At 40.4% G+C, this 23,012-nt stretch overlaps 3 protein-coding genes across 7 annotated transcripts in view; all 3 read left to right on the top strand.

The window, feature by feature from the left end:
- The first annotated feature begins 167 nt into the window (after nucleotides 1-167).
- On the top strand, nucleotides 168-2,460 carry hce2l1 (high choriolytic enzyme 2-like 1). Its single transcript, XM_015966658.3, is given in 10 exon segments — nucleotides 168-255; nucleotides 258-454; nucleotides 525-576; nucleotides 677-736; nucleotides 807-959; nucleotides 1,040-1,157; nucleotides 1,237-1,415; nucleotides 1,533-1,614; nucleotides 2,124-2,248; nucleotides 2,340-2,460. Coding segments are annotated over 10 exon segments (1,068 nt in total). The 3' UTR covers nucleotides 2,354-2,460.
- Nucleotides 2,461-3,255: 795 nt separating this feature from the next.
- Nucleotides 3,256-7,766, top strand: tra2b (transformer 2 beta homolog). 2 transcript variants are annotated; one of them, XM_015966657.3, is made up of 8 exons: nucleotides 3,256-3,393; nucleotides 5,641-5,741; nucleotides 5,829-5,991; nucleotides 6,091-6,279; nucleotides 6,658-6,770; nucleotides 6,843-6,965; nucleotides 7,066-7,136; nucleotides 7,222-7,766. In XM_015966657.3, exons 1-8 carry the CDS (start codon nucleotides 3,328-3,330, stop codon nucleotides 7,230-7,232), a joined length of 837 nt encoding a protein of 278 aa, XP_015822143.1. In that variant the 5' UTR covers nucleotides 3,256-3,327; the 3' UTR covers nucleotides 7,233-7,766. The 2 variants fall into 2 exon arrangements, with proteins under 2 accessions (XP_015822143.1, XP_015822142.1); XM_015966656.3 differs by having other exon boundaries at nucleotides 6,658-6,773.
- Nucleotides 7,767-12,384: 4,618 nt separating this feature from the next.
- The window catches only part of igf2bp2a (insulin-like growth factor 2 mRNA binding protein 2a), a 57,044-nt gene continuing 46,416 nt past the window's right edge, over nucleotides 12,385-23,012 (top strand). For 3 of the 4 annotated variants that reach the window (XM_015966651.3, XM_015966648.3, XM_015966650.3), the window contains exons 1-2: nucleotides 12,385-12,745; nucleotides 13,857-13,917. In XM_015966651.3, the coding sequence (XP_015822137.1) occupies nucleotides 12,571-12,745; nucleotides 13,857-13,917 (236 nt within the window). In that variant the 5' untranslated portion in view covers nucleotides 12,385-12,570. The remainder of the gene's footprint in view (nucleotides 12,746-13,856; nucleotides 13,918-23,012) is intronic. The other variant, XM_070543959.1, reaches the window with a different exon arrangement.

Genomic DNA, 23,012 nt, shown 5'->3' with positions numbered 1-23,012 from the left:
GTTGTTATCTGATAGTATGTCACAAAATCACTGGTTACCAGTTCGCTCATACTCAAAATTGCTGGTCTGACTGGGTGGACAGTCGCGCCAATGATAGCAGCTGCTGAGCTGCAGCACATCCAGCTGCAAAACACCTCTAAGTGTCTCTTTTCTGAAAGTGCTGAGTAATGAAGGTCAGCATGTGGACCACCTGTTGCGGATCAGTAGTGGACTTGAGGAAATTACACCCACTGGATGATGAGAGGTCTTGTGCCGTGCTTCATCACAGAAGAGGGGTCCAATCAGTAGAAAGCTGCAGAGGAGAAGTGGGTATATAGATTCAGTGGAGGTGGCGACTTTTACGTTGCTTCTGCACTGGAAGACGACAAATTCAGACTCAAACATGCAATCTCTGATCCTTCTTCTGGGCGTCTTGTTCGGCTTTCCAGCCCAGGTGGATATGCTACCCGTTAAGGTGAGTAACCTGTGTTTTAAACGCATTTCTCTGCAAACTGGATGTGTTTACGTTTCGTTTTGTGTGACAGAATTCCACTGATGTTCTGGAGGGCAAGCCAAGACCAAAGAGGAAGTACTCTGGTGAGTTTTCTCTCATATACCAGTTATAATATTCTACACTTTTATTGTAATTCAGTCTTCAGAAAGATGAAAAGGAAGCGTTTCTTTGTTTTTCCTTCAGATGAAATTCCAGACTTTGATGACATGACTGCAATGGATCAAATCCTTGTAGTCAACAGCAGTAAGTTTTCACAAACTGATGCCGATCGAGGCTTTTGGGGTGTGTTCTGAACTTTTTGTTTTTAAATCAGGACTGCGAGTGCCCAGAGGACTGTCCTTCAGGGAGGGAGATATTGCCTACTCTTATGCACGGAGTGCCATAAACTGCCCTGACAACACCTGTCTGTGGCCTAAATCCATTGATGGATTTGTTTATGTGCCCTACATCCTCTCGCCCTTATATGGTATCAGCTTTCTAAGGTGTTTCGAAGATGGTTTGGAATCATTAGGTGTTCCAATCAAAGTTTTCCCTTTTCTTATGTAGATGACATGGACAGAATCACCATAGAAACCGGGATGCAGGACATTTCTGCCGGATCATGCGTTAAATTTGTTCCTCGCACTCATGAGGCTAACTTCCTTGACGTCCAGCCTCGATATGGGTGAGAAACGCTCCTTGTTAATTGATTTTTTTGTGTGTTTACGATGATTCGCATAGTACACTATGCTCTCTGTTCCAAGATGCTGGTCGTTTCTGGGACAGACTGGAGGAAGTCAGGTCTTGTCACTGCAGAGTCCTGGGTGCATGTGGGCAGGGATCGCTGCTCATGAGTTCATGCACGCGCTCGGATTTGTACACGAGCAGTCCCGCTCAGACAGAGACCACTACGTCACAATTGTATGGAAAAACATCATGCCAGGTTTGGATTCGGGACAACTTCCCAACAATACATCAACTGCACTAATTTAGGAACTCATTTTAGGTACATTTGATCTAAATTAAACTAATATTTTTGCTTGTTTGATTGTTTTAACAGAACATATCCATAACTTCAGAAAACAGGCAACGAACAATCTCAACAGCCCATACGACTACAGCTCTGTCATGCATTATGGACGGTGAGCTGCTGCTTCATAGCCTAGTGAACTAGACCAAATTCTTGCTTTGCAAAGAATGGTCTAGGCATGCTCCATTGGAACCTCAGCAGCTCCTACCAGGACTCTGGCTAGCCAATCACAGCTCTCTAGAGGGGTTTCAAACACATAAAGAGCTGTGATTGGTCCATAATGGTGGGCCAATCATAGTGCTCTATCTGCTTAGTGAACAAATCACAGAGCTTTATTCGCTTTGTGGGCCAATCAGGGCACTCTATATGCCTGGTGGGTGGGATGATGCAACAGAGTGAAACAAGAGTATGTCACATTCATTGTCCAGTGGAATGCGGAGATCATTTGAAAGACAACGGTAGAACCCGCCCCACAACCGAGAGCCGTCAATGGAGCGTGGCCAGACTAAATAATACATTTATTTAGTCTGGCTTGCCAGGTCTGGCTAGCTGCTTCAGGCAACATAATCATATGTCTTCTGAGATTTTTCGGTGGCATCATTTTATGCATCTCTGATTCAGATACGCCTTCTCTGAAGACGGTGGACCAACAATCATTCCCAGACCAGATCCTTACATTCCAATTGGCCAGCGAGACGGACCAAGTGCTCTGGATCTTCATAAAATTAACACCCTGTATGACTGTGGTAGGTATAATGACACAAAACAACTTTATTATTTAATTATACTCATAATCGCTGATCTCTTATAGATTTTTTTATTTGATTTTCTCTCCAGGTCCTAATGAGTAACTAAATCTCTGTGGAAATCTCTGCTCTAAAGTCCTGCCGAATGTGGAAAATAGTTTATTATCATTCAGGCTAATTCATTTTTAATAGGCAGAATTTTTTTTTGTGTGTGTTTGTGTTTTTAGTTTGTGTCGGCTTTTAGATTGTGTCCACTCATCTTTGGGTACAAATCCATTGATTGCCATCAAACTATTGGATATATCAACTAAAATATGAATTCTATGAATATTCAGCCTCCCCTGTGACAAAGCTTTGTAGATAATAATTTTGTACAATCGTCTGCTCTTTTTGCTTTTGCTTTTTGATTCCTAATAAATAAAATGCAACAGAAAAAAGTTGTGGTCACTTTTACATATGAATCATCTGTGTTTTTCAGCAATAAATGAACAAATCAATTAAATTCTATTATGCTGTATTATTTTTCGCACAAGATCTTAAGAAAATCTTGTACTTTCCCGTTGACATGCCAAATCATCACACATGCATGTGAACAAAATGTATATTTAGACAGGTTTGATTAGGCTTCTATCAATTATTCATTTCTTACAAAAATGCATTTTTTGTGACTTAATGGTGTGTTATTTGTGCCTTTCTCATGTAGCTTTGATACACATTAAATTTACTTATTTTTACATAAACTGGAGGACATCAAAGGAGGAGCATTAGATTTAATGATGAATTCTCATATTTAATTGTATTAGGTAAATTACTTACTGTGAGTATTTCCCATTATTATTATTATTATTATTAGTAGTAGTAGTAGTAGTGTTGTTGTTTGATTATTTTCTTCTAATTGAATCCAGCCCTCTAATGCAAATATATATATATAATTCTACAGATGTTTTTCCATTGACATAGTTTTATTTTGTAGCTCTGCGCTACTTTTGAAAAAGAAAACTGGTTTCCGCTGAAGGGCTGAGCGCGTTTGAGTGACGTCATTTTGATTTCCAGGCTGTTTGTCAGTCTTTTCTAGCTCAATGGAACACAACAGTAACCCTCCATCTAGAATAATCACTATCAATAAAATGAGTGACAAAGAGCAGGTATGTGTGAACTTTTTTTTTATTTAGCTTTTTTTTATTATTTTCAATTCGTTCATGATTAAAAAGTGATTCTCTTCCGAGCACCGCGTTGTGTTTTTCGGCTAATGCTCTTTCTGTTTGCTAACTCGTGTTTTTGGTCAAATGTATCATGTTTATTTACTCCACGAAGCATAACAGTGTTAAATCGGTCGTTTTTTCCCTACGAGAAAGCATGTAGGATGAAAATTATATTATTTAGCTTCTGTGAATTAAGCTAGCTGGCTAAGGCTAACGTGTAGCTAGGCCTCAACTTCTGATTACTTTTGTTGCGATATTGGCAAAGGTCTACCACAACCCGCAAAGAAATACATTAATTTTTAAACCATTCAAGCATTTTTAGAGGTAGCTGTTGCAACTTGAACACATTTTTAGCTGAAATGCTAATTATGCTAATGGAACATGCTAGAAGGAAGTAGACGCTAGGGCTTTTTAAGCCATAAAAATTATCGATGAAAGGCTATAATTTAATCATTTGTAGTGCTTTATTCATGTTAACTGTGTGTTTGGCTGCAACTTCGTGTTTGGGTGATTTGCATTTGGTGAAACGGTCAACGTGTTATTGCATTTATCAGCGCAGAAATGTAAAAATAGAAACTCAAAAGGCCTCAAGATGTTTCCTCTTTCATTTACCTGTCAAAGACGAAGGTGGCACTACACTGACTCGATCCGATCAGACTAGAGGCTGTTTTAAATGCTAATTGTTTTTCAGAACCTATTGGGAAATTGTAATATTTAAGGAGATTATTGAGATAATCTTCAAATATCTATTTCTATAAATTAATTAGCTAAAATAAGGATTGTATGTTTACACCCAGAAATAGTCGGGGTTGAAAATCTCTGTAATGGTTATTTTTTAAATCAGAAGCTGAAATTTGGTAACTTCTAAATGTTCTGATGATGCAAATTTATTTGTCTACTTCTCATTTAGTGACTTGCACAAACATCTTGTGATTGATTGGATATTTGATATATTATTTGGGGAATAAGAATAACTTGTGCCTCGTTTGTTTTAAACTTTTTTCTTAAAATCACACTGAAGATCTTTCGAGTGCTGATGATGGGAAAAAAGTACAAACGAGAGGTGTTTGCATCTTGTGGTCATTTTTGTCTGACCTTGCAGTTATTATTTGTAAAGGGTAAAGGACAAATAAGTGGGTTTATTCTGAAATGTAGCTTATTCACATTCAGTGGTTTGAAATGACGGTGAACCATTCATTTTTATAATTTTTTTATGGATGAATAAAACTCCATTGTTGTGTTTTTTTCTGGTGCGACACGTCTCATGCTTTTGTTACGTTCAGGTTGATAAACTAATTGTGTTTATAATTCTCACTTTTCAGGTTGAGCAGTGATTTTTTAAAGATCCCTGCACCCTCCTTCACTTGCTCGTTTTAAAAAACGCGTTGTAAATTGTTAAACAAAATGTGCCAGTAGGGCGTAGAACCACTGAAAGTGAATTATCTTAAAAAAAAAAAAAAAACTGAACATTTGTAATCTTTCTATTTGTGCTAAAAGATCCTGATAACACATGACTGATAACACATGACAAAGTTGAATGAGCGTGCCCTGTTAACTGTAGTCATATATTCTTCATCTTCTTTTTCATTAAGGTTAAGGTTGGACGAAGAAAATGCAGAAGAAGTCTCATGTCCACTTTATTTTCAGTAATATGAAGCTGAGATGTGTGAAGCTGAATTGTTGAATGCATGCTAAAACATGAGGAGGGAAGAACTATGAGCAGTGTGTGTGAAGGGAGAAGTCAGAAGATTTAAGACAATTGAAGAAAGAAGAATAATGTGAAGTAATGAAGTTACAGAAATGAAGTTAAGGAAGTAATCTGGATAAGGTCACTGCGCTAAGTAATTTTCTGGTCTACTTGTCAAATGCGTGCATGTTTTATTTTGTTGAATACAACACAAATTAAATTTTACAATTGAAAAATTTATTTGAATTGTAATTAAGTTAATGTAATCATTGTTGCTATTATAACCTTGGTTGTACAAAGTAACATTAAACATTTATATTTACAAATCAATTTTTTCTACAAATTAACAGGATATATTTAATTCCTATCTCTTTAGAGACTTTTTAAAAAAATGTTCAATATCACATCTGTGATGATAACTGTGTGTGTGTGTGTGTGTGTGTGTGTGTGTGTGTGTGTGTGTGTGTGTGTGTGTGTGTGTGTGTGTGTGTGTGTGTGTTCAGAAGTCTCGCTCTGCTTCCAGGAGCGTGAGCGCACATGGTTCTGGGAAGTCGGCTAGTCGCTCCCGCTCTAAATCCTGGTCTCGCTCCAGGTCCAGGTCTGGGTGAGTTACGAAGCAGCGCTCAGGTGGACTGGACTGAAACGGCCTTGAACTCGTGTGAGGGTGGAAACATTGTCTCTGTCTCTGCAGATCACATTCCCACCGTGGCTCCCGCAGACATTACAGCCGCTCTCGGTCCCGCTCCAAGTCCTATCACCGCAGATCTCGCAGTCGGTCCCACAGCGGGGAACGTCGGCGCAGAAGCCATAGTCACTCCCCTATGTCCAATCGCCGCAGGCACATTGGCAACCGTGTATGTCCTCATTGTTTAGATACATTTCTTTGAATCTGCTCAGCATGAAATTTATAAGCAGATAAACCTATTATTGACCTAATCTTAATATTGCAACAGGCTAATCCAGATCCAAACGGTTGCCTGGGAGTGTTTGGCTTGAGCCTGTACACCACAGAGAGGGACCTAAGGGACGTCTTCTCTAAATATGGACCCCTGGCAGATGTTAGCATCGTGTACGACCAGCAGTCAAGACGCTCCAGGGGCTTCGCCTTTGTTTACTTTGAGAACACAAACGATGCTAAAGAGGTAAAATAATATTTGTTGATTTAAAGAGAAAAAAAATACCTTTCAGATCTATTATTAAAAAAAATTCCATTGAAGGCTGTGTTGATTTTTGCAGCCAGGAGAGAGCAGAATGCATCTCTGCTAGTAGAATTTAACTGTTAGCATTAGCAACTTCACAACATGGCAGAAGTCCTTCAATCTTATTTGTGAAGATTACACATCAGTGTTGCAGAGCAAACAGAGGCAGTTTAAGAGTCGTTTCTGCCCCTCACTCATCCATCTAACTTCTACTTCTGAAAACAGGAGCGCCAGAGCTTTTTTTCCCCTGAAAATGACTCAAAACATTCATTCTGCAGACCACAACAAATGTATTGATGTGTTGTCTTTTTATGCTGTCAGGCGAAGGAGCGTGCGAACGGCATGGAGCTGGATGGTCGCAGAATCAGGGTGGATTTCTCCATCACGAAAAGACCTCACACCCCAACCCCAGGGATCTACATGGGACGACCCACGTAGTAAGTCAACACAAACATAATATTTACAGCAAATAAGAGAAATATTAATGCTTTCACATCCGTTTTTAGTGGTGGAGGCGGTCCCGGTGGGCCACGGCGCAACTCACGTGACTATGATCGTGGATATGATCGTGGTTACGACAGAGGCGGCTACGATCGCTATGACGACAGAGAATACTACAAGTCGTACAGGTGACAGTCCCTGTCTGTCGGCTTTAGTCAGGATGATTTCATTAGAACATTGATCCTTTTTTTAGGCTCTTATTAAAAGTTTTTTTTTGTGTTTTTAAAGACGCCGCTCTCCATCGCCGTATTACAGAGGAACATACAGGTCTCGGTCAAGATCACGATCATATTCCCCGCGTGAGTGCTCAGAAATCGTCACCTCTTATTGAAACCATCATAGTTGGGATTATTCTAATGAACTTGTTCTCTCTCTCTCTTGCAGGTCGATATTGAGCTGTTCCAAGCGGCTTTAATTCCCTCTCCTCCCATGAACAGGAATTTTTCTGAGAAATATCTTTAACTTTGTACTTTTTTTCTTCTTTAAGGGATAGTTGGGTTTCTTAAACTTAGGAACGTGTGTCTTCAGTCAGTTGAATGTGGCAGAATTTGTTCCAGTTGATCAGTTCTTGTTTATTGTTTTAATTGATGTTTTTTTTAAGTTTTTGAACCCGATGGACCTCATACTCCCATGTTCTGGTCGTTTGGCTTTGAAGACTCCTCACACGTGGCCTGTTGGCGATCGCCAATAGCAACAGTGTGAAATGACGGTATCTGTAATACAGCCTAGTAATGGTGAAGAAACCACTTTATCCCATTAAGATTACAGCTTATACATAATCACAGGAAGTGGTGAAGCAGTCCTCTTATTGTTGTACATTTTAAATGTGAAGGAAAGATTCGTAGTTCTAAATGTGATAATTTATGGTTCACAAACTGAGTGACATCTCATTCTTGAACAAATAAAGAGGGAGTATGTTTTTTTTTTCACCTTGACCTGGTTTTTTAAAATTTATTTATGGCCTTGAGCAGTTAAAAATAACTAAGAATTTAGTAAAGCTTTGTAGTTTACAGTGATGGAATAAAGAAAAAGCTGAGTCTCTAATGTTCTCAATGTTTTTTCACCATATTTAATTATTGGACTCAGTTTATAACAAAGCTCATAAAACTGGTTCAACAACTACCCCTGCTGGTCTACGAGAGCCTCTGAGAAGTCCTAAATCTGCGTCTACTGCATAAATCACTCATTTAAATTAATGAAAGGGCACGATTGTTGACACAGACTTAAATGATTATTTTATTTAACGGTTTATATGCTTCCCTTAAAATTTTAGAATCAACATTTTTTATTGCAAATTGGCAGAATTAAATTAGGGAGAATTATGATTGAAAATAATCACTAGTGTGGTTGTCTAAATCAGGCTAAACATTCAATTTGGGCAAAAATTTCTGTTTTATTTAGTATTAAAATTAAAATGTAATTTATTTCTAGTTTGATTTATGTTATGTTTTTCATGGTTCTCATGTAAGGTAAAAACATGATATTTACTAGGATGCATGTTTATGTCCTTGGCTCAGGTAATTAACTAATATTCTTTATTTTCTAGTTGCAAACAAACTGAGTTAGGCACATTAGGTTACAGCACGCCTGCTGAAAAAGCTGATATTAATTTATTTGAAATGACAGTTGATTTGAAAAAAAAAACCTAATTTTATTATAATAAAAAAATGGATGAATTCCTGAAGTGGGAGCAGAGAGAAGACAAACCAGTAGAGGACCACACCTTGGAAACTGCCTATTTCCATGTTCTACCACATATGTGTGCGTTGCTACACTCGTTCTCTCCAAATGTCACATCCCTTCCACTTGCTGTTCGTTTTCCTTTCAGAGTGGAAACTTTTATGCCTGATTTGATGACATGTTGACCTATTTGGGCAAAAGTTTGAATATCCAGCTCAACAGAAACAAAAAAGCAATCGGCTAATAAGATAAATGAATAATTTCTGTTTAAAAATACGCTTTTTAAAATAAAACTCATACATCAATAGCATTTTTACAATTTGAGATGTCTTTTCCCACTTCCTTGGATGGCACAAAGTGTGTAAGAAGGGCATGCCATCAGGGAAGTAACCCAAGAGCTTTTATTTTTTTGTAAATAAGCCAGTTTGGACATTCCTCTGGCAACTGATGGAAACAGGGCGGGAAGGAATGGTCACTCCGGCTGCTGCTGCTGCTCTCAGCACCACAGTGGGGTGGCAGTAATGCTCCAAACCCTCAGAAAAAAAGAAAACAAAATTAGTCACATGTAAGTCAACAAAGCTCCGCCCCTTTGTAGGCACAAAACTACAACATCCATGTGTGAGCAGCTGCAGCTGCCGCCTTAAGCATGCTTCCCTCCCAAACACACCCATTTACACAACCAGCTCTGCAAATAAAAATGTGCATGGGATCAATGTCTACGAAAGAAGGAAAGACTCCATTTAATAAGCTACAACATTAATCATTTTTATGTACAGTACTGGCCAAAACCTTGGAAACATCTTCTAATTCAATGTGTTGTCTTTATTTTCATGACCATTTACATCGGTAGATTCTCACTGAAGGCCTCAAAACTATGAATGAACACGTGGAGTTGTGTACTTAACCAAAAAAGGTGAAATAACTGAAAACATGTTTTATATTCTATTTTCTTCAAAATAGCCACCCTTTGCTCGGATTACTGCTTTTCACAATTTTGGCACGATGAGCTTCAAGAGGTAGTGCCCTGAAATGTTTTTCCAACAGTCTTGAAGGAGTTCCCAGAGGTATTTAGCACTTGTTGGCCCCTTTGTAAATGGTCATGGTCATGAAAATAAAGAAAACACATTGAATGAGAAGGTGTGTCCAAACTTTTGGCCTGTACTGTATGTGAAATGGATCAAAAACATCAGGAGACAATCCCCTAATTATCATTGTTCAGTGTTTATTCTATAGCATCAAATATTTCAAGTAAGTAGGTACAAAAACTTTATTACCATAAGTAGAAATTCTGGGTATCCGAATGTCAGTGGTGTCATTTCCACACACTTACCTGTATTTTTTACTTCTTACATTCTAAAAACATCACGGCTACAACTATTTTATGTTGGCTTGTCATAAAAAAACCACAAGGACAAAAAGTCCTAATAGTGAATTTGACTGTGGTTGGATAATTGTAAACATCCACCATTACGACACCTTTTTGGTTTTTAACATCCACATGTGGGTCTTTAATGTTTGCATCCCACTAAACTGTGTTCATTTTCAATGAGCATATGTGGTTAATACATGTAGCTTAGTGTTGCCCAAATTTGTCAACGTTAACATTTTTATATGCCATTATATTCAATAAAGCCTTTAAAAAATAAAAAAGTTTTTGAGAGGTGTGGTAGCGTTATAACACGGCTTAAGATTTCACCCTGGATTTAAAAAAAACTTACTTTACTTTTACTTTTATACTTTAAAGCCAAAATTCTGTGTTTTTTCTTTTCTTTTTTTGGTTTTTGTCAGAGGGCACCATCCAGAGGTGGAAAAAATGCTCGCACCTTAATATAGCAATAGCAAATTTGGAAAACAAATTAGCTTAAAAACTTTGTTTTCATGCCTCTTAACAATGTTCTAACAGTATAGCTATAAATATATTGTGAAGGTAAAAAAAATGGTTATTTTGCATTTGTCTAAAAACCTCGGCTAATAACACCTTTTGGACCTAAAGTAACTATTGGACCATCTTGTTGTCGTTTTTGCCGAATCGCCGAACTTCCCTGGGTCCTCCATTCATTACACACTCTCGTCTTTTGCAACAGAACACCACCGGTGTGAGAGATTCTCCACTCTCTAATAGCAGAGAAGGAGAAACAACCAACTGCTACCACTTCAACTTAAGGACAAACTACCAGAGTCCCAAAAAGACAAAAGTGTTTAGATCTCTTTTGTTTTCACTGGTAAGGAGATGTTAAGACTGTCACTTTTTCAAATTTCTAAAAAGAAATCATACATAAATCCTGAAAGGGGGAGGGGGCTCTGGATTGCTGCTTTAATTGGATCACTTTTCTTTTTATACATTTACGTACTTTTGAAACCAGTAGGGGTTGTATTAACTAGCTGGCTAGTCAACTTCACTGCTCTGTACTGACTTTTTATGACTTTCATAGACTAGTCGCTGTCACGTGATAATGACCGACAAGATGGAGTCCTCCAAAAAGACAGCAGGTGATGAGCCCCTGAGCGTCGGGAGGCGACGCATTGTGCCATAGTGTCGGTATCTGACGCCTGCGGTAAAACGGACATTTGACCGAATTGTGACCTTTACCCTCTTGCATTTTAACCTTCCCCTCACCCCCATCCTAACCTTAACCAGCTTGCGCATGCAAAGCTCTGTTTCGCGTTTCATCGTTCCTCTCAAACACGCTTCACGGAAGATTTAGACTGGCATACTGGGTAAAGGTTAGGGTGGGGGTGAGGGGAAGGTTAAATAGCAAGAGGGTAAAGCTCACAATTCGGTGAAATCTCTGTTTTACCGCGGGCGTCAAAAAGTGACGCGCTGTGCCAGAGCGTCACCTCCCGATGTGCGTCGGAAAAAAATACGCTTGGTCACCCATCGTCAGTTTTAGCTGCTTCAGGTGTATGACATCATCAATGAATAGTCAAAGTCAACTGGATTTTCATTACTTGACTGTCAACTTAAAAAAAATTAAGTCATGCAGCCCCTAGAAATCACTACTTTTTACTTTCATTCAAGTAAAAAGCTTGAATTGATACTGCAGCTCCCACAGAAGTGTTTGTAAACCATCTAAACTTACCTGAGTAAAGAATGTAAATATGTTTGACACCCCTGCTAACATCATAATAAAAGTCTTGAGTAATTTAAAGTGGCCCCCTTTCCCCCCAGCCCTCTTTAAAAACTTTCTGAACGCACCCCTGCTCCTAAAATATTACAAATTTTACTCAGTATTCATGTTTTTCCTATATAATAACCCCAAATAAAGATTAAGATTATCAAAAGAAGTCATTTAAACTGGCTAATGATATCCACATGGTACAACAGCTGTGTGGTTTCACTTTCTTTTCTGGGATTTTGCGCACAAAATACAACAAGATCCTCTTTAAAAGATGCTTTAATCACCTGGAACAGGTGCTCGCTGCTGAATGAACCCCGTAAATTCATATTGCGTCACCCATAAATAAATAAATAAAACAAGGATGGGGTCAGTGATAAGTACAGTGACAACGATTTGATTTTCCACACAGTAGCTCCTATTCACACACACAACACCTCCCCCCAGCCTGTAGGGACCCACGAAGGCACGGCCCTTATTATGATTTGATGAAATAACCCCTGTGCCTCCTTCTTTAAGCCCATCCCTTTGCTGAATGCACCCAGTGATCATCATGCCACTTTCATACGCTGCACTTTCCACGCAGGACGCGCAGCAGCCATCCCACATGCACCTCCAAACATTTTTTCTCGTGATTTTTAAGGGAGATTTTATTTAGAGGCGGCGCTTGTTCCGGAGCAGCGTCGCAGCGACACTTTTTTCTCTCTCTTTCCTCCCCCCTCCACCTCCCCCCAATCCCTGTTGAAAGAGTTTGACCAGGGCCAGAGTTTGGTACTGGGGGTCGCTCATTTAGCTCAGTAATAACCTGAAGGGTGATTGCTGTGCTTTTTTTAACCCAGCATTTTTTTTAAATTTATTTTGTATTTAATTTATTTTTTTAAACTCTTGACTATCCTATTAAGATCTGGCAGCCTTTCGAGATTTTTCCTTTCAGATCATGAACAAACTATATGTTGGGAATTTGAGTCCTTCGGTCACTGTCGAGGACTTGAAGCAGCTCTTCGAGGAGAAGACGCTGCCAGCGCCCGAGCAGGTCCTGCTGAAACCCGGCTATGCTTTTGTAGACTTCCCCGATCAAAACTCGGCCATAAAGGCTATTGAGACTCTATCCGGTAAGTGTGCGATGGATTTGATAAGTGATGCTGCAGAGTGACAGGGGGACATAAAACCACATTTAAAAGAAAAAAGGAGAGCACAATAGGGCTAGGGTGCCCGAAATGTGAATTATGCATCACTGATTGTTGTTTTTATTGTTTTGCATGGGACAGTGTTTGCGATCTGTGCCATCAGAGTTGTGGTGAACGCTGTAGTCATGCACGCTCCACGAGCAATTGGATAAATGATCGATCCCAGAACACACGGTGGATTTAGAGCCCGTTTGCTACAAGAAAACACCGTCGTTACGCAATTTACGCGCACAATGACCTTTATTTTTCACCAAGGGGAGAGATTCCGATAGTGCGAGGCTACTTTTTTCCTCTAATTTGAAAATGAGGAGAGAGAAAAAAATCACCCGCTGGAATGTATGGGATGGTCTGGCGGTTCGGGGGTAGGCATAATTATTTTTCACTTATTTTCCATCCTGATTTTATTGAGGTGCGCAGAGCAACGCGAGCGCGGAAAACTTGTCGGAACCGTGTTCCTGTGATGTCTGGCTATGTTTTTACGAGGTGTCTTGGAGGTGGGTCACGGGGGTCCGGAGGAAAGAGCTCAAAAACACGTAGCTGAGGGGGACAAGGTGAGACGCTAATTCCGTGTGCTGCTGCTGCTGCGCCAGGCCACTCGTGTACACGCCGTGTTGGTGAAGCCTCTTCAAAAGGAGCGCTCCAACAAACATGACCCCTCAATACACACTACACAGTGGCTGGAAATTAATAAAAAATCACCTTCCTAACAACACAAACCCAACAAGTCCCTTTAAACCTCCCCCCTTTGGAGCAGAAACAACACAACCTCACTGCTGGGTGTTGTGGGAGTGGAAAGCATGGCTGCCCATCGCTCCCCCCCCAAATATACTACTATATATAAATATACTATTAGCTGCTTCTTTTTTTAAGAGTGGCCCCAATAACATCAACTGTCATTTAAAAATGTCACATTTTAGTTGTTTTATTGTAAATATAAGAGTTAGTCTGCTGCACGCGCGTGGATAGCCACTTCTGCACGCGCTGGTGACGTGATCAAAGTGCTTATGACATATATGATCCATTTCCACCTTCGCAGGTAAAGTTGAATTACACGGAAAGGTGATAGAAGTAGACTACTCTGTTCCCAAAAAGCTAAGGTAGGCCCCACGAGCTCACACACACACACACACACACACACCACACACACACACACACACACACACACACACACACACACACACACACACACACACACACACACACACACACACACACACACACACACACACACACACACACACACACACACACTGTGCCTTGGCCCCATGGCAGAGTGTGACCTGTAGGCTTCCGCTGTGGAATATAGCAAGCTGATTTGCCCGTTTTCTCAAAGTGCTGCGTGATATTTTCTCAGCCTGCTGATGTTTTTGTTGCTTGGTGAGGAAAGCTAATTGTGTGGTGGCAAAACAAATGATTAGAGACAGAAAAAGGGAAGAGTTTGGGTCCCAACATCCGTAGAGAACACATCACAACACAGTGGCTGCTGCCATGTTGCTTGATGTGTGCAGCGAGGCCTGTCCCTCTGAAACACGGACACACACTGCATACATGCAGCTGAATACTGATTAATATTTGCCAATCAAAGCCTTCAACTGCTTCCATTTTCTCCTTTTTTGCTTTTGTGGACGGAAGATTTCTCTTTTTAAGCTCCTGAATATTTATTTTATTAAAAAAAACATAATTCATGCTTCAGTTTTAGATTTTCCACATCTACAAACGCCAGAAACCGTCACGTTTCATTTGAATGTTTGAAAAAACAAGTATTGTCTTGCGTGCATAATGCGTTTAAAGCCCCGTGATCTTTGGCACATTACGCAACCTATTTTACCCAGATATAAAAAAACGCATTTCTATAGGGGAAAAGAGTACATTGCGTGACAAAAAGGTAAATATTCAACCCCCTTGTGGAGGAACACGTGACGTGGTGTGCTCCCAGTGTAGTCCTCCCCCTCCAGTGCACGCCACACTTTTACTGCATTACTGTCCCTTTTTTCTCTCCGCTCTCCTTTTTACAGAATATTAAATGTGTAAAATGCGCATTCATCGAGCTTCCGTGCCCTTTTCTCGATTTATGCGCGTTTATTTATTTATTTATTGAGCTGCAGAAAAAAAGAAGGCGCAACACGGTGTCAAATCGTGCGCCACTCCCCTCAGTTAATGTGCACGTAGGCCATGAAAATGCTGGAGCCCTCATAATGGCTGCCATGGCGGACTCAAGACAGAGCAAAATGTCCATACGGTGCATGTGACTGCCATGTGTCCAATCTGCAGTTTGTGCAGCTGCTGGCTGGACCTGCGAGCGTCCTCTGAAAAGGCCTGAAAGCGAAAAAAATTAAACACATATTCGCCGTGTCGGTGAGCTGCTCAGCAGTGCGGCGTGCGTGCCTTACGTACAGGTGTTGATTTTAAAAATGCACCTCCGTGACTGGATCTACGAGGGCCGCGCTGTCACATCACATCGATTCAAAAATTATTTTTACCACGTAAAACGGTTTAAATGTAAAAACTCGTCTTCATTTCTAACGAGCGTCCGAAGGCGTCAACAACGCAAAGTGGTTTGTGAATCTAGAGTCTAAAGTGAATTAACGTAGTTTATAAAAGTAGTTAGGACATTTAATGCCAATTTATTCTCACACACGCTTTAAACGCACCATGGGTATATTTAGAATAACTATACATTTTAATTTGTGATAATTTAAAAAATACATAAATTGTATAAAATTTTATTTTCATAAAAGTATTGTGTATTTATTGTCTTGTGGGTTTAAAAGAGTGACTGAAAATGACATTTTAGGATGACGGAAGCAGTGTGAACTTGTGAGTTTTCATCACACCTGTAGTCTCTACTGTGTTTGCTGTTGGTTTATTTATTTTGTTTTGTTTAATATTTACCTGTCTCGTAAACATGGACATAAAGTGATGAACAAATAAAATACGTCTGCATTAGCGATGAAAACATTTTTATTTGAGGGACTGGGCCTTTAAATTATGCTGTTTGTAGTTTTTCTTTATATTTTGATGTTTTTTATGTTCTGAATGAGATAACTTCTTTATAACTTTAAAAAATGTTTCTGAGGAAAAAGCAGAATAAGTAGTAGTATTAGTGTTTTAGCAGGTATTCAGTTGTTTTGAACACTTCTTGCATTATATTATTAATGTGAGATCTTTTATAAAAAGGCCAAAACAAATTTGTAGATTAAAAACCTTTTAAATTCTCAAAATCATGCCTTTTGGTCATTTTTAATGTCATGTGAGTGATGTGGTGGCTGAAAATAACTCAAAGTTATTAAATTATTGTTATCAGTAAATTTGATTCAAAAGAGGATTATCACAACATAGGAGAATAATATCCTGCTGAGCCTTTTTGATTTTCTGCATGTTTTTAATTGTGGCTCATTATAAAAAAAATATGAAATATACAAATAATGTGTTATTAATATAAAGCGATGCACACATAGAACTGTGGAGCTATAAATTTGTTTATTTGTTCAACAGCTGACGTAGTAAAAACACCTTTCTCTGCTAATTACGTCTCAGCCTTGACTTTAAATGAAAACAAGATTCATGAATTAAAGCGGTGAACTCAAAAATGAGGGCAAACTTTTCGTTTTACACACATACAAATAACCCATTTGTTCATTTCTTTTGACAAAGGCATAAAAACTAAGACCTGGGTGTAAACATCTGCATTGCACCGTGCAGTGTTGCCCGTGCAGATGTGTGTGTTGGCTTGTCAGCGCCCTCTAAGTCAAAACAGCGAAACACGATAGCCATCAGTTGATCCACTCTGAATCCATTAATACTCCCTAGTTGATCCCGGTTGAAGGGGAGGCTCTCCGGTTAGTCCGCATCCTCATGCCTCCTCCTCCTCACCTGTCCATCAGGAGGAATAAATGATCAGTTTATGGGGAGCAAATTGTTTCTTCTCATCACTTTTTGCCTCCAAACAGATTCACGACCAATTTGTCAGCATGGATTTCTAACATCCACTTTGCAATAAATTCAGGGCTAAGCTTTGATGTAAAAGAAGCAAAGAGAGAACCAGGACCATCAGAAATGTCAAAGAAACTAGCAGCTGCTCATTAGGGGTCACCATGGTAACCACACCCCCAGGAATGCGGTTCAAAAACTGAGCAAACAGACAAACAACTGGAAGTCACACGGAAACATGTCTTCAACTTTAAGGAGCGTAAGAATTTGATGGTCACACATTTGAACTTTTATGTTTCTAAAGTGATTTATGACATCACTTCCTGCTTGGAAGAGAATATTGGTACAGGGAGATCGATGCATGCTGTGCAGTCTGAGGGGATCTGATAGGAAACTAGTTTCGGTAGCAGCGAGAGATGCGCTGAGTGGAAGGAGACAAAATATGTTGACATTTTGATGTATAATTTGATGATTATGCATAAATAAAAATAAAAGACAAAAATTGACAGGTCAAAAGTTTGTGTCAGCTGTCAACAATTCTATGAAAATCATAAAACTTAAAAAGTTCACCTTTCTGTGACACATTTAAACTTGAAATAATGCTTCTGCTGCGAGCTACGCCTGAGCTAGAGGTCTCTGAAGCGGGTGGGGTTTCCTCTCCTGCTTTTGTCAAAATCACCTTGTTGTTTATTGGAATATTTCTGGCAGTTTTTTGCAGATTTTTCATCACAAAATCAAACGAGGACACTTCTCTCATTTGAGCTGCTGGATCTAATGCATGCTATGTTTTTTCCTCAAAAGCTACAAGAAAAGAGTAATTATAGCAATCAGTGTGCATCAGTTATGCATCGAAACCCTTACTGGTGTTTTATTTGTTGTAAATCAACCTGCAGCTTTTGTTTTTGCGGCATTTAGGTTGCTGCTTTTGGAATTAAACACCCTTTAAAAGCTGTAAAGCAGTTCTCTTTTTCTAGAAAGTAGAGTTTCTCTCCTAAAGCGATAACAGATCTGCGTGCACACAGCTTAAGGGAGAAGTTCGGATTGGATGTGAGAGAATAGTAAATCCATTGTGTGCCTGTCAGAGCCATCAGACAGACGTTTGAGCTCCCCGAGAGTTAGAAACACTTTCACATATTCCTTTCCTTTTCACTTTTTCTTGTACTCCAACACTCGTGCGCCTTTCACAGCAACATCTGCGCAGAGTCACTCCTCAAGAAGCCGCTTTTCACATTCCACTGCAACCTGTTGCATGACTAATATGTTGCGGCGGTGCTACACTCATCACAACCGGGGTTTTAATAATCAGTTGCTCTGTAGAGGAGGTGTGGAAGGCGTGGCTCCGAAGGGGAGGATCACTCAGACCTGATGACTTGGTTCATGACTAAGCCTCTGAAAAGAGGAGATCTTGTTTTTACCGGAGAGGAAGTACGAGAATAGGAACCGATGCACTGCTCTTCTGATTTCGTCATAAAAGTCATCATCCATAGCATAAAAGTTACTTCCTGTCACAGACAAGAGTCGTAATGTGTCCCTGATATCTTCCTATTTGTCTGTTTGCACAATTGACGGTGCGATCATCTCCAATCCGAGAGCTGACGGATGTTATTGTGGGCAGATGTCTGAACTAGCCCCCTAAACAGGGTTTGATGAACATGCTGGAAGGCCAAAATGTGCTGGATGGGATTTAACGAGATATAAATCAGGATTATGAGCCAAGTAGTTTGTGTTCCTTTTTCGGAAAATAATTTGGAAGGCGCAACAGCTGCTCGAGCTCCCCTTCCCGCTCAGCATCCTCCTGTTGGTTGTGAAGTGGTGAGGATCCAAATACAGAGAGACAAAGAGATCCAGAAGTCAGTCAGGTGAAGTCGGAACAAAAGGTTTTTATTTTAAAGAGCTGCGAGCAGGACAGGGATGAAACACGCATAACGAAGGAAACGACAAGAGCAACTGAACGAGCAAGTGTGGTACATAAAGGGGAGTGATGAGACAGGGAACAGATGTGATTAATTACTGATTAAAGGTGCGGAGCACTGAAAACCCACGTTTCAATGATTATTTCTGATAATAATCGGTCACTCTGGGTTTTTAATGCAGGCTGAACAGGAATCTATCACCTGCATTGGCTTCTGATAGAAAACAGATGGTGAAAAGCCTTACAATAAGGACAAAAACTATGAAGGACTGGGAGACATGCACAACACCCCCTGTCGTTCAGGCTGTAGCTTCCATGAGTCTGTGTGCGGCATAAGAAACTGGGAGTCACATTGAAATGAGAGGTGGGCTGAAAACCTCCTGTTTGATACGTTTAATGCCTCTCACCCGTCAGCGAGCTCACCGCGGGCTTGTGAGGGTGTGGCGAGCGGAGGGCAGCCGAAGCGCGCAGCAGGTGGCATTTCTCACACGGGCAGACTCCTTCCTTGTGCCATCGTGACCACATGCTACAACTTTAGATCTCTGATGGATCTGAACGGGTGAAAACTGCCAAATGGAGCAAATATCTTTAAAAGGCACGGGAAACTCTCTTAATCAATAAATTTGCAGTGGTCTGTGGAAGGAATGAATGCCTTGCGAGACGTACTCAGGGCAAAAAAAAAAAAACCTCACAAGAGCTTGGATCAGCACAGACAAGCTTGCTAAAGCAGTGAGTGGCAGCAGACGGCAGGTTTTAGAGTCATATTTCCTGATATTTGGACATCTCTCCTCGGATTAGATAACAGTAACGCAACTCTACCACTAACTTGCAACACTGATATTTTATCTCCCCAAAAAACACAACCCTGGAGGAGTTTTTCTGCGTGGTGTGCTGCTAACGCTAATGCTAGATTCAGCCTTCCTCGTCGTGAGCCAAGATGGGTGAGTCCATGAATGTTGAGTGACAGTGTGACGTAGATCTGTCAGGCTTTTCTAATCCTAGAGTCTCACTGTCTTTTTTCTATCAGAAGCTAATGCAGCAGATTGGTGTAGAGGACTATTTTCATGTTCAGCCCGCATGAAAAACTCACAATAACCAATTATTATCAGAAATAATAAACACAGGTTTTCAGAGTTCCGCTTTCATTTTCATAAAAACGTGCAAAATGATGCTGAATTACCACAAAGTGGAAGGTAATGCAAGACGTCTAATCGGTTCAGTGTTGCTGTATCTCTTCATTTTGTCAGCTTCGTTTCCTTCTGAGCTTCTAGACGTCCAAATTGTGACTGAAGTCACATCAATTTTATTGCAAAGGTTTGTCCTGCCGCATGTTCATCCTAGCAGAAGCAGATCGATGTTAAGAAAGAAGCTTTAGCCGCAGTTTAGACATCAATGAATAGATTGTGATCAGAGCTGTAGCATCAGAAAGGCATGCAGCCACTTATGACTTAGATTTTCTTTTAACAGTAAATGATTGAGCTACAAAGAACAGAAAAAACTGGCACACAATGGGTACGTTTTGCAGAATTGCAAGCACTAGTGAAGGAATTTTTGCAACAATCTAAACAGAAACTTAGAAAAAAAAAACTAGAGAGCAATGGGATGCGGCATCCAGGGAGAAGCAGCTCCTCTTCCCACCAGCTTTCACAGTCGAAATAATTGTGTCCTGGCAAGTGTAAAAGCAAATCCACGAGCCAAACTGATCACAGAGTATCACATCCTGAAAGTGAGGATGCCACCTACACTATTCAAATCGAACATTCTTCTCCAGTAGAGCAAACGGGATACTTCAGGAGGTATCGTTCATGTTTCCTGTGTGAGTTTGGCTCTAGAAATCAACTTTATGATCACATGTGACTTTGTTGCTGCAAATGGGGAGAAATCATTATTCTTTTTACGCAGCTCATGTTAAAAGTAAACAACTAATCTACACCCGGGTCCAGCTGCTTCATTCAAAAGTTTTTAACACTTCAGTCTGTACCAATTTCCAGATCAATAACATGCACGGATTGTTTCTGTGCACAACAAACCGAGCACGCAGCTAGGAGATCGTCTTTGGATATCATAGTTTCTGATGTCAGACTCTCTTCAAATGTCGAAAGACAGCGAGGATGTTGTTTTCTGACATTTACAGCATCCTGATGTGCAAGCAGAGCTCCTGGGTGTGTGTGTGTTTACAGGTTGCACTGTATTCTCTTCCAACTGTTCCAGGTTAGATTCTCCCTGTTGCCATGGGAACCTGTTCATCCAGAGGTAAAGAAAGAGAGCTTGAACAGTGGAGGCTTTTTAGGAAATAAATCCAAAGAGCTCCAGCGTAAGCTGCAAAAAAATAATAAATAAAAAAGTTGAGTTTACTGGTGCGGCCTTGTGAGATTCACCCCACGAAGTGAGCACTGATATCAGGATTTCTCGGTTACAGGTTACGTTTTCTACTCCCGGGAAAACGGTGGCTTGTTCCCAGGCTGCAGGCCTGCTGGGTGTGGCTGGCTCTAGTTAAGGGCAGTGCAGTGGTCAGAGTGCTGATTTTATGTGACAGCGAATACTTAAGTTGGTGAGATCCCTAAGGAAAGAAAAATTCATTTTCTTCCCACAAGTGCAGGGGAAGCTGCTGAATTGGCTGTTCGGTGATGTCACAGCCGCAGCCTTTTCCTGACCCCTCTCTTTCATTTCCGTCCTTTTCCATATGTATGTGAGGGAAGCGTGGATCACCCTCTGCTAGCAGAACAAGGCATCCACACAACCTTCATTACAGCCGCACCATTGTGCTTCCTGCGTCTCTGACGGAAGAGGAAGACACGGAGAGGACTTCCGAGTGCAGGATGAACAAATGCTTTTCCTCTCGGAGCGTGCGTTCGCTCGTGTGCTTCTAATCCTGACTGGGGAGAATCCAGCTCTGCTGACAGAGGGTGGCATTCCCCCCGCCCCCCCCCCCCCCCCCCCACTGCCTTGTGATGCTCTGTCCTCTCATGTCCTGTTTCCACAAGGTGTGAGTGCTTCTTCTTCCTCTGCAGATTTAAGCTCGTCTTATTTAAATATATATAACCTACACCGAGCAAGATATTCATTTCAGATAAATATACTCACCTCGTTCTGACCTCTGAAGTTCCGCTCCAGTTCTTTTCGTCAAGAACAAGAGCTTTCACCTCACAGCTCAAACAGGAAGCTCGACATGAAACTCCATCCCGCCTGTTCAAAAACTGTCTGTTCTCCAAGTGGATCTCTGTTGGTTTTTAGATTCCAGGTACAACTTAAAGGTCCCTCATGAACCTGACAGTTAGGGCTTATTATCTTTGTGGATCAAATATATTAGAAGTGTGCTCAAAAAAAAAAAGAACAAATTAAGAAATAAAAGGGTAAAAACTTGTAATTCGTAATGAGAATGAAAAGCTCTCAAACCCTCAAACGAAAATAAAAATTGTTCTTTTTGGCTTGATTTGGATAAAAACTTATGTTACTATTTCAAGTAAAAACAATAGAAGCAATGATAATATTAAAGCTGGGGGTCAAAGCGTGATGTCATCAAGCATCAACCCCTGCTCCCCCCACATCTGGAAGGAGCTGAAAACCACGCCTCACATTGTGCGCACGCATAGCTAGCGCTAGTGGACAAACACACCTGATTCTACCTCCTGAATGATATTCATCGGGTCCTTCTGGAGCTGCTCGTTTTAATCAAATCTGCAGAATTCAAGCAGGAAAACATCTAAAAACAGCAGAATTCCAGCACTTGTGATGCTAGCAAACTTCTGCTAACACTACAATAGGCTAAAACAATTGTCTGATGTAGCGCAAGGTTGAGTGCTATGCTAATCACTTAGCTCCGATACACAAAAGATAAATCCCTTTATTTCCCCTCCCTCTCCTTCCACAGTTAGCTTGAAGTTTACAGTCTGGCAGCTCGAGTTAGCATTCTAGCTAGGGTGGTGTGCATATGAAGTATGAAACATTAGCAACTTTTTATCATAGAACGTGGTCAGATAGAGAGCCTGAAGTCTCTCCCCTTTCCGGTTGGCTCATAGGTCCCTGGAACAACAACAAAAATGAATGTAAGTGTGTCTAAAAGAGCTATTTTCTGATCCGCTTTGCATTTCACACATGTTGTTTTTCAGTTTGAATGAAAAGTAATGTTGTCGTGTGCTTCAACCATGCTTGTCACGTTCTATTATTTTTATTAGCTTGTAAAAATTCGTAATTACTATGACTAAAAATCAGACGTTGGTACGTCGCGTATGATGTCACTATAGAATCTCCTCTCGCCTAGCTTAGCTGCTACTTACCACATGGCGAGATTTATGGTGGTTCATTCCTCCTAGTGATGGGAATTCCGGCTCTTTTTAGAGAGCCGGTTCT

Source organism: Nothobranchius furzeri, chromosome 14 (assembly GCF_043380555.1).
Source record: "Nothobranchius furzeri strain GRZ-AD chromosome 14, NfurGRZ-RIMD1, whole genome shotgun sequence".
Lineage (NCBI taxonomy): Eukaryota > Metazoa > Chordata > Actinopteri > Cyprinodontiformes > Nothobranchiidae > Nothobranchius > Nothobranchius furzeri.
Note: the sequence above shows the minus strand (reverse complement) of the source record. Positions and strands in the feature narration are given on the sequence as shown.